This window comes from Struthio camelus, chromosome 1, assembly GCF_040807025.1.
Source record: "Struthio camelus isolate bStrCam1 chromosome 1, bStrCam1.hap1, whole genome shotgun sequence".
Taxonomy (NCBI): domain Eukaryota; kingdom Metazoa; phylum Chordata; class Aves; order Struthioniformes; family Struthionidae; genus Struthio; species Struthio camelus.
In genome coordinates this window covers 198,745,252-198,756,365 of record NC_090942.1, presented here as the reverse complement: position 1 = coordinate 198,756,365, position 11,114 = coordinate 198,745,252, and the positions used below count along the sequence as shown (strand labels likewise).

General features: G+C 41.9%; 2 protein-coding genes across 4 annotated transcripts in view; one reads left to right on the top strand and one right to left on the bottom strand.

The window, feature by feature from the left end:
• Positions 1 to 862: 862 nt before the first annotated feature.
• Positions 863 to 2,984, bottom strand: ZAR1L (zygote arrest 1 like). Its single transcript, XM_009686501.2, has 4 exons — positions 2,292 to 2,984; positions 1,866 to 1,958; positions 1,637 to 1,711; positions 863 to 1,175 (listed from the first exon to the last, which is right to left on the bottom strand). Exons 1-4 carry the CDS (start codon positions 2,898 to 2,900, stop codon positions 1,032 to 1,034), a joined length of 921 nt encoding a protein of 306 aa, XP_009684796.1. The 5' UTR covers positions 2,901 to 2,984; the 3' UTR covers positions 863 to 1,031.
• A 2,950-nt stretch (positions 2,985 to 5,934) lies between these two features.
• Positions 5,935 to 11,114, top strand: part of BRCA2 (BRCA2 DNA repair associated) — a 42,340-nt gene continuing 37,160 nt past the window's right edge. For 2 of the 3 annotated variants that reach the window (XM_068930105.1, XM_068930103.1), the window contains exons 1-6: positions 5,935 to 6,046; positions 6,984 to 7,078; positions 7,823 to 8,074; positions 9,962 to 10,058; positions 10,890 to 10,927; positions 11,013 to 11,053. In XM_068930105.1, the coding sequence (XP_068786206.1) occupies positions 7,024 to 7,078; positions 7,823 to 8,074; positions 9,962 to 10,058; positions 10,890 to 10,927; positions 11,013 to 11,053 (483 nt within the window). In that variant the 5' untranslated portion in view covers positions 5,935 to 6,046; positions 6,984 to 7,023. The remainder of the gene's footprint in view (positions 6,047 to 6,983; positions 7,079 to 7,822; positions 8,075 to 9,961; positions 10,059 to 10,889; positions 10,928 to 11,012; positions 11,054 to 11,114) is intronic. The other variant, XM_068930104.1, reaches the window with a different exon arrangement.

Genomic DNA, 11,114 nt, shown 5'->3' with positions numbered 1-11,114 from the left:
TCCTTAGAGATATGAGAAAGTCAGATGGACGAGGCCCTGAGCAATTTGATCATTAGGTAATTGGCCCTGTTTGGAGTAGGGAAAAGAGGTCCAGAGGTTCTATGATTCCTTGCAGTTAAAAAGAGTGAAGCAGTAACTTTTCCTTCACATCAATCTAGACTTTAGGTAGAGTAGGAATTAGCATATTCCTAACAAAGTCTCACTGAAGTCCTAAGAATACATTAGTTTCAGCAGTGCTCCTCAAAGCTTCTGTGCAACAAAGCTAGTTTAAGCACATTTCCACTGTCTTACATTTCGTCCCTGTAAAAGCATGTTCAGTTACTCCCTTTATTATACAGAGTTATATTTAAGCCAGCTACAATAGAAACACCTTATATAACCAGCAAGCCTGTGGGGCAGAAGCCTTTACTTAACAAAGGACACAGGCTTGTTCTGGATATTGAGACACATTAAGCCTAGAGAATTTGTTGACAACCTCCCAGTTACCCTGACTCAAAAGATTCCTCCCACACACACTTTGAAGCACATTAAGTTTACAGTTTTTTCCCCCCCCTCTTAAGGGCATACTCTTCTGGTGAGTAGTCATTCACTGGGGCATGCTGCTGTAGCATGAGCTACAAGAGAGATGGGTACATTTACCATAGACTTTAATCCCCATAGTATTATTTGCATCTTGCACAATAGTTCAGTATTCAGAGTGAAGAGAGAACAAGTTTGCTACAGCAAACTATTATTTTATACTACCCTAAAGGAATAAAGACAAAATCCATTTGCTTTAGGAAATCAAATAGGTTTTGCTTCCTTCCAGCTGTATTTCCCTGTGTATCACAGCAAGATAAAACTAAAGGGGTAACAAATTAGTGCAAACTTTTATTGAACTTTATTTACAACATATGTACAGTAAAGTTAAATATTTTATAAATAATACAAAAGTCTTAATCCATTATCCAATGCCAGGTCAAAAGCCTAAAGTCAAAACATTGCAGAGGACTGACAACGTGCAAAGTGCAAAACAGAAAAGGGCACATGGATCAGACAATGTATTTGAAGCTGTAAGTGTTATCACAGGACAGCCTCTTGCCTTTGCAGCGGCCACAAAGTTCTTGGCGATGAGGTCTCTTGAGATCAATGTGTCTTTTCTTCTGGGGGCAGGAACAACGAGTCTTTGAACAGGTCTTAAAAAAAGAGACACTTTATTATTGGCAGATAAAAAGATGGCCATGTCATGTCAGATTGACATTTGGTTTCCCCTTAATCACAGGAACACATTTGATCCGATATGCTCAAAAGAGCTTTCGCAATGAAAACCTTGCGGAGTTCAGCTATAAAAACCTTCTAATCTAGAAGCTCAAAACACTGTGTCAAAACCCTAACCCTAGTAGGTATGAGTAGTAGTTAGGTATGACACTATATGAACAGAAGATTGTTGATGTAAACCATTTGCAAGAAGCAGCCTTACACTGTTAGGCTATTCCCAAATAATGCTTCCTAGTAATGGAATGAAAGCAAGTTCAGGTACTGCTTTCTTCCACCTAAAGTCAACATCAAATTCATCAATAGTAAGCTATTTTAATGCAAATTTTAATACGTGGCAAGTTCCGGCAGTCTTACCAAGGCACAGAAGTCTGTAACTTACCTGGCACTGGATAGCTTCCACTCTATAGGGATTGAAGCCCTTTTGGCATTTGCGACAGAGCTGCTTAAAGTATACCTAAGAAACAAGTTCTCAGTTACTACAGAGACTTACTCAGGACATTCCTATACAGTCACCCTAAATTCATGCCGAAACATCCCATTTGGCACAGCTTTAGTGTCATACTTGCAAGTTTCAGAAGCAAAAACTATACTTGTTTTATGTTAACTACCTTGTTACTTCCAGAAATGCACCAGACATAGGCACTCTCCCATCTGGTCTTGCAGTCTTTGCAGTGGAAATAGCCATACTTCTGCTCCAAGAACTGCAGAGAGAAAATGCACTCAGCAACCTCTGGCATCACACAAACACCAGGCTCAACTCCCTTATTACACCCCCCACTCTCACAAGCAGGAGGCCCCCCACCATCACAGGGGAGCAAGAGCCAGAGCCCCACCAGGGATGACTAACCCTAAGGGAAGGGGAACATAGACCTGATGGGGAAGCCAGGCTGGGGACCACCATGCCTTCTCCCACCTAGAAGAGGATTTCTTTCCAGCCCAACTCAGGATTCGCCTCCTTGCCCAGGGCAGGCTGCCAGATCCCCAGCCACCTGCCCCAGGCCCCACACTAGCCCAGGGCTCCTGGCATTGCATACCTGGAAGGCAGCCCGCCGGCCAGGGGCCACAGCCTCCTCCCGTGGTGCCTCTGCCGGCTCCTCATGCGGTGGGGCATCCTCTGCCTGGCCTTCCTGTTGCTCTCCACTACCATCCTCAGCCTTCTGCTCTTCAGGGGTGGTAGCTGTCACTGCCTGGTTCTTCCCCTGGGGCCCTGCAGCCTCAGGCAGCGTGAAGAGGCGACGGTCCAGCACAGGTGAGTAGAGGGCAAGGGGCCCACGGGCACGGAGGGCAGCAGGGCTGAGGGGGCGGCCAGCAGGCAGGGTGCGTGGCCCCAGGGAGCACTGCACAGCAACATCAGCTCGTGGGTTCACCTGCACACCCACCTCCTTAGTGTTGGCCCGGCGCAGCCGTGGTGTCAGCCCTGGGCTCACCTGTGACAGCAAGGCCTTGAGCTGGGCCCTCCGGTAGCTGTCAAGGTAGTCAGCAGGCATAGGGGTTGGGGGACCCCCAAGGAAGGGGCTGACACCACTGCTCTTGCTCTGCTTCCAGCTGGGCTGCTTCAGCACTGGGTCCCTGCCACGGCTTGGTGTTAGGCTGCCCCTGAAGCCCTGGTATGTACCAAAGGGGGGATAGACAAAGCTTTCCATGATTGCACCCAGAGAAAAGTCAGCCCTGCTTGTCTCCCTGCCCTGCCTTTATCTTGTCTGAAGAGCTGCTGTTAATTGTCGCTCACTGATGGGGAGATTGGCCTGGGCCAGGTGGGGCTGACTCTCAGGGGCTGATTGCAAGGGCAAGGTTGCAGGCTCACCTCTGTGAGCCCTCCGTGCTTACCCCTGCTTTGCAAAGCTATACCAGGACTTGGTATTTCCAAGCACATGGTGGGGGAAGCCTGCGTACATGGACTTGCATTAAGGCAATCTTGCACAGGATTTCCTATTCTTACCTAATCAGCATTTTTGTAAAAAGGTGGAGACTTTTACAGAGCCAAGTAATAACATGTGAGGATCCCGTCTGAACCGCTAAGCACCCATAGGCTCCTCTGCTTTCAGAGGCCTTTACCCATGACTTCAGGTAGAAAATGCAGTGATAGGGTTAGAAGATGCAATGATGAATCCAGTGCCGAGTAAAGTCTTAATTGTTCAGGGAGCTGCAAATTGGAAAAAAGCTTGTCAGAGCTGTGTTAGCACTGGCAAGTAATCAGCACTCAAAAAGTAGCACGAGTCTGCAAAACCCTCTAAAGATGAGTAGCCACAGCTCATCCATTTCTGAGACAACCACACCCTTTACAGTGATGGCAAGTCTGCAGCTCTGCTTGCTCCTAACTCCTTCTGTTTACTGTCTGTTTAATGAGACTGGGATAACAACTATGTATCAAAACTTATTCATGTTTTTACAACACAATTGCAAATCACCAGCTCTAGATGATAGATACTTTAAAATTCTGAATGAATGTAAGTATTTAATAGGAATGCACCTAATACAAATATCCAGTCTGTCATAAAGCAGTTAAAAGCCTGCTACAGTGATAAAAGGCAGCTAAAGGCAAACACTGCAATTTGGAGAAGCTCTAGAATTGTTATCAGTCAGTGTTTTTTATCTGCAAGTAAGTAAGTTTTATCTGGAAATGTTTGTTAAAATAGTATTGTTGGAAAAACAGAACACAGTAAAAGGCAGTATTTTTTATAAAAGCATTACATTATAAAATTCAATAGGTCAGCAAAGTAGAGGCTAGAGAAGAACTGCTAGAGAAGAATTGGTAGAGATGATGTATTTAAACTTTCACAACCTATTTGAGCAAAATCCTTTCAAGTATCTGAAATAATTCTTGGTCAGAAACAGCATTTTTATGGATCAAAATGGGTTAAGATTCAGGAAACACTTGAAGTACGCGGTCAAGATCCATCACAGTTAATAGCAAGATGGCTCAAGGCTCCCTGTGGTTTGGTGTTTGCAATGCCTTATCTGTATCGAAGGAAGAGACAGGACATCGGGATGACCAGCTAAGCTAAAATTTATGACAGTATGGCTCAAAAAAGAGTAAATTATTAGGATGCCTTACAAATGGGATGGAGAATAAAATGGAGATTATGTGCCACCACACAAATCAATGATATGGCTTCTTCCGCAATCTTATGGGAAGAACCAGTTACTGCACCTCCAAAGCCCACTGCAGAAATAGAAGGAGGCTAAAGAAGTTCATTAGAAGGTTGAAGGACATGGAAAAATTATCATGTGAAGAGACACTGAGGAAGGTAACACACAAGTAAATAGATGTGATAAAATTGTGTAAAATAATGATTGGTATGGAGAGGTAGGTAGAAACTCTTTTATAACACAAGAGCAGAAAGATATCCAATTAAAATGAAAGATGACAAATTCAAAATTGATAAAGAGTTCCACCCAACTTGCAGTTATCTTATGAACTTGCTGAGGCCAAGAATTTTTCAGGAGTCAAAACAGGAAGGGATATGTACATGGAGGATAATAATATTCGCTTTTACAATAATACTAATAACATTTGGAAGGGATGTAAAACCTCATGGTTGAAGGTCTACACAAATGTCTAACTAAAAAGATTAGTCTGACGCCATCAGAGGCAACAATAACGCCATCGTGGTACTTGTGCGTACAGTGAGACTTGTGGAGCCTTTCTCTGGGACATCGGTGTTACCCGCTGTTGGAAGTTGGAATACGTGAACCTTGAACGTGATACTGCACTTCTCATACAGCGAGGGATGTGTGAATAAAAGAAGGGAGCTGACATTTGGATCAGAGCACAGGGAGTGGTCAGTGAGATCTGTGCATATAAAGCAGGGGTCACATGTAGTCAGCAAGGAGTTTTCAGGGGAGATGGTGGGAGAGGAGTCGTTTTCAGAGAGTGCAAATTTTTCTTTGTACTTAAATTGGCTTTTCTCCTTTACTTCGTAACACGACTTTTACAGGACTGCTGCTATATGGATTCTTTTATACCACCCTTTATCAAAGAAAAGAAAATCCTCTTTAAGGAGAACTGAGAAAAGGAAAAGATTTTCTAGAGTCTGCTGCTGTTGAAGGGGCCTGGGCAGAGCTGTTTTATCCCACTGAGCTGCCATGCCATAAGGAAATAAATAATTCTGTAGTTAATTCCATACTGAGACGATACAAAGTAGACGTGCCACCATGTGTAGAAGGATAAAGCCCTTGCACGGACATCACTCCTGGGGCTTGAAAGAAGCCCCAGAGGAAAAATATTTACAAAGGCCATCAAACTCCATCTTGTAACGCACCTGCGCAGGCACTTTTGAGAACACAAGAACCGTAATGCCGGAGTTTTCCTGCTGCCGGGGGCTTAATTTGCAAGCTTGGCTTTCACACAGCGCTTTAATGAAACGTCTAAGGGAGAAACGCGAGGCGACAGCGACCCCGGCCAGCCCCCGGCGGCGGTCCCAGCACGGAGCACCGGGAAGGCAAAGGAAAAGAGAGGAAAGGAAGGGAATGGCGGGCGGGGCTGGGACCGGCGCCGCCCCGCAGCGCTGAGGCGAAGCGGCCGTTACCGGCCTCTCTCCCCTGCCCCGTGACGTGGCAGGCGGGGCAGCGGCGGGCGCCAGCGCGCAGGCGCCGGGGCGTTTGGCGCCAAGCTTTGAGCGCCGCGAGTGGGGGCGGCGCGGCTGTGGCGCGCGGTTCGGCGGGGTCCGGCGGCCGCTGGCAGGGGGGGCCGACCGCCGCCCCTCCCCCGCCCCCACGCGGGCCGCGCCGCGCCCCACCCCACGCCGCGCGTGAGGCGATGCTGCGGGCGCGGTGCCGCCGGAGGGAGGTAAACGCTCCTTCCCGGAGCCCTGCGGGGATGCGACCTCGCCCGCCTCTGTGCCCTTCCCCTGACGGGGCGGGGGGGGGCTGCGGCCTCCGGGCAGGAGGGGCCGGCTCTGCCCTGCCTGAGGTCGCTGCGCGGTGCTGGGGTGGTAACGTCGCAGGCCAAAGCACCCGAAGTGTGAAAGTGCTGGTTTCCTCGCAGGATTTTTCCGTAAACACGCGGGGGAAGCAATGTAGAGGAGGGAGAGGGTTCACTTCACCTTATGGCACGTCCTTTTGAAGTAACTTAATTAATGGCTTAGTTTTGTTACTGTTTTATGGTAGTATGTACCCGCTTCTACAAGCATGCTTTTCCTTTCCTTTTGGGGAGCAAAGGCCTGTGTAAGCCATCCATCACAGGGGAAACTGATTGTACAGTACAAACAGTAAAATATGGTGTGGTGGAAACGTGTTCAGATAAAGTTAACACAAAAAATGTCTTCCTGTGGCAATCTTAGCAATGGTCACTTTTTTTTTTTTTTTAATATAATTATAAAACTGGCAAAGTTTGCTCAACTTGAAAGCAACTTTCAACCAAAGTCATGGTGTGTTGCAGTGGTGGTTGTAAGAGTCTAGAGGTAATGGTGTATATTCCATCCTCATATACAGTAGTGTGAGGGTATTTAAAACATCTCGAAAGTGCTATATGCCTTCCATCTTGTCCTCCTGTGTTTGCTGAGTTCTGCTGTCTCCTGTGTGATTCCCTTTACTTTTTTTGTCTGTTGTTTTCATAACTTGTCCGTTGTTATGAACGAATACATACATCACAGTCCTGAAGCTAACACGTTGGTATACGGCCCACCTACCAAGAGGTCCTGGAAAGCAGGGTTAACACTTGTATTCCAGTTTAGCAGTAACTTTAGAATAGTGCTGTGTGAAAGTGTTTTCCTGTTTCTTTTCAGGTTTTTCAACAAGCCATCCAGTAATGATACAGATACGAAAATGGCTTACAAACCAACTTTCTTTGAAATATTTAAGGCGCGATGCAGTGAATCAGGTAGAGTTTGACTAAAGTAAATAGTTTTTATTAGAGTTGCTTTAAGGATGTTGATGTTTTATAAGCATTTGCAGTGATCTTTTTGTCCCATAGAAAAGTATTACTCAACTTGTTGCCTGTTCTGCTTGCCCAAAATCTTTATTCACTGTTATCTAATTCTTTATATATTTCATTTAACTTTTATTTGTAGCCTTTTTTTCATAATGTGTTCTCAGTTGCTTCCGTGTACTTGTTTTAGCTGTGGTTTTCTTTAGCCACCTGCATGCAGTGCAGGTTTAGTCTTTTGCCAAATGTACCTAGAGTTGTATAATATACTAATGTTAAGAGGAACCTGTGTAACTTGCCAGTCTGAATAAAACTAGATATAAACTAAAAGCCAAGAGTTTACTTTTAATTTTAAACAAACAGGATATTTAATTACTCTTTGGTTAGTTTTGTTAGTGGTCTTAAAATTATGGCAAAGCTTCTTTTATGCTTTGTCAACATCAGAGTTCATAGCTATCCAGAAACATGCTAATAAATATAATTATAGCAATATGTTCAATATAGGCGTGCATCCCGCATGAAGCGTTAATTTTGCTACAGTTACAACTAATTATGACATGGTCTTAGGTATATCATGTATAGAATGAATATTCCTATTTTATGTCCTGGTTTAATGATGTATAAATTCATAATTCTTACTTTGTAATTTGCATGCCATTTATTTTTTTAACGTGGTGTTCTATGTATTTTTCTTCATAGATTTAGGGCCTATAAGTCTCAACTGGTTTGAAGAACTCAGCTCAGAAGCTTCCCCTTATGAGCCTAAATTGTTAGGAGAACTTGATGGTCATATTAGCTGGCTTGATCAAGCCCCTTTTAAAACTCCAAGGGCAAAACCTGCTACCTACAGCCAGCTGGCTTCAACTCCACTAATTTTTGAAGAACAGAGTACAATATTGCCACCTTTTTCTTCTCCTGGAAAAGAATTGGATCAGAAAAACATAGAAGCAAGTGAGTAACTTTTAAAATAAGTTTGTTTAAAGGCTTCTTGTGAGCTCCAGAAGAGAGAGGAATTTTTTACGTGTTATTTTTGTAGCTGATGACTAGTACTGTGATACAAATTCTGCAGCAGCATTGTCGATAAGCAGAAAGCATAGTAGGCTTCCTAAGCCCACCTGTACAAAGGCAGAATTGATCTTAATGAATTTAGCCTTGCAATCACCTGATACTGTATCCCTACATACTAAGACCACTGTAGAGAAGATATTGTCCTAGTCTGAATATTCTAAGAGAATATAATGCTTATAACACTGAAATACAAGGTGATCTGTAGAGCTTTCCTCATATTTTCTTGAAAAGATTTGGAAGAACTTAGCTCTTTGAGTTAGTAAAACTGTAAGCGATGGAAAGAATTTTTCTACTTGAAGAGTTCTGCCACTTCTACAGGGCAGTTCTCATTACGCTATTTCCAAATCCCGAGTACATTGTGAAAGTAGGTGTCACTCTTCACTCCTTTTTAATGTATCTGCAAGTTGTAGTACCTATCCTTCTCGGACAAATAAGTGTAAGAATCTTTTCTATGGAGGAATTTCTAACTCCATTACTACAGTATTTGATTTGTACATCTACTTTGTGTGTGTCCTCCTTGGCAATAAGATAAGCTTTTCTAGATCAGCCACAGATGAACATAAGACTCTCCTCATTATAGGACTTGTTTTTAGATCCTGAAGTGAAGGCTTTAAAGGTGTTGAACTGTGGTGCTGTTCAAATACACCTTATAATATTGTCTTCTTAGAGCATTGTTACCCTGTGTATTTCTCTTAAGTTTATAGCCAGGCTTCTGCTCAACTTACTCCCAGCTGAAAATGTTTCTTCTGTCTTTACCTATTTAGACAGAGGGACAAAGGAACTTCTTCTGTTTTGAATGGTTACTCTTCCTCTCTGCATGTGCATGAGCATGTCGGTTTGTGCACGCTAATGATTACAGTCAAGGAAGTTACAGAAGTTTCTATGGACTGCCTTGGGGCATGGCCTGAGATCTTATTCCCCCAGTTTTCTGGGTCATGGCCAACTGACTTGTGAGCCTAGGTTTCCCTTTGCGAAAATAAGAGCATGGATGGAAGCCGATGCACGTCTGGATTTCACCTTGGTATGGTACTGGGATGCAGCCATGCTGGTGGGCATATGGACTCAGGAACTCGGAAGCAGTCAGAGATGCAGAAACATAGGTGCAATTTCTGAGATGGAAATTGTTTGGAAATTTCTAAGTAGGAATTGTTTGAGTTGGTGCTTGTTCATGTGAGGGGCTCACTGTTCAAAGGATTCTGCTTCTTTGATGAGCATGCTCTCTCTTTTACCTAGGGATGCATGGCATACAAATAGTTCCAGAAAAAAATTTCACTTTCTGCTGTTCATTCATATCAAGAAGTGTATGTCTTAAGTAAAGGTGAGGGAAAACTGGTATAAGTGCATGTTTGCCATATGTCTTAAGTAAAGTTGAGGGAAAACTGGTATAAGTGCATGTTTGCCTGTTTTGAGTTTCTGCTGAGAACAACTTCTGCAATAAGAAGAAATGCACAATGCAACATTAAAATGGAATATATTACTTGACTAATATCTAGGAAATATACTGAAACAGACATTTAACAAAAGAATAAGGTGACAAATGGAGTTATTTATTTTGGCTGTGCATTTGAAATGTGTTTAGCATTATTTTAATGTAGAATTTGAACACGTTCAAAACACTAGAGGACAAGGTAACATTAGATAACTTTTGGTACAAAAAATCATACTTTGCTTTTTTTTTTTTTTTTTTTAAGCTTATCTTTAAACTTCAAAATCAAAACTATTACATGTGATTCTGCAAGACTTTGTTGATCATTATATTCTGTATTCCAGGCAAAGAAAATTTGATTAGTCCAAGAATCATAAGAACAAAAATAGATCAAGGAAATGAAACATTTGCTTCTCCTGTTGGTGTATGTCATGCTGCTAGGTATGTTAAATATGTAAACACAAATTTAAAATAAAATGGATTTTAAACCAAAAGCAATCTTAAAACCACTGTGTTTGACTGGTAGTGTTTTTCAGAGCAATGGATAATCTTGCAAATCATCTTATGTTTTTATTATACTCATACGTTGCCAAGAGAGTTGAAAATAAAATACTAGCTAATTTTTGAAAATTTCCGTTTTCTTAGGCATTCTTTCTTTTTATTTTTTCCACTCTTTAACGTTATTTCACTTTCCCAAATCTTCAAAATCCAGTGCAGGCAATGGTAGTAGTGATGTATCATGTGCTTCTAACGTAGTAATTTGTAATACTATTCATAACATTTACAAGGATCTTCTTTAGTAGTAGACTCAGTTTCTACAATTAAATACGTATTTTTCAGATAAATCTGTTCAAACTACTCATGTTAGTTATAAAGAATAATTCAACTAATTATCTAATTCAATCCAATTAATTGAGCCGATTTCCATAGTTTCATACAGCATGTTAAGAAACGTGTGGATAGATTGCATTGAGATTTAGTAAGACTCATCATTGAAAATGAGCATATTTCACAAAAGAAATATTTTGCAGCTTGAAATAAACTTACCTTTAAGTTTAAATTTCTGGACTGGTGGTCCAGAAAGACACACAGGAGAAGAAATTTACATTTTGTTTATCAGGGCAAAAGTTATGACTGGGAAAAAAAAAAGAGAGAAAATGAAGGGAGTGGTATAATTTATTGTACATAATGTCTGGTATCAATATTTACTGTTCTTATTTTCAGAAGTTGAGAAGTAAAATTAATATTTTTTATTTGGTTTTGGTTTTTAAGGAACACTTGCAGGACTCCACACAGAGGTAATATTCCAGGTGTGTATTTTCATTGTTTAATTTTACAAAATATTTGATATCTGTAGATATAAATTACATATTCTTACTACTTAATCCTTTTTAGGACAATATGGAAGTTTGTTTTGCACACCAAAACTTTTGGAGGTAAATATTTATTCCTGTGTTTTATTTTCTTTTTCCTGAGTAGTATCTTTAAAACTTTGTG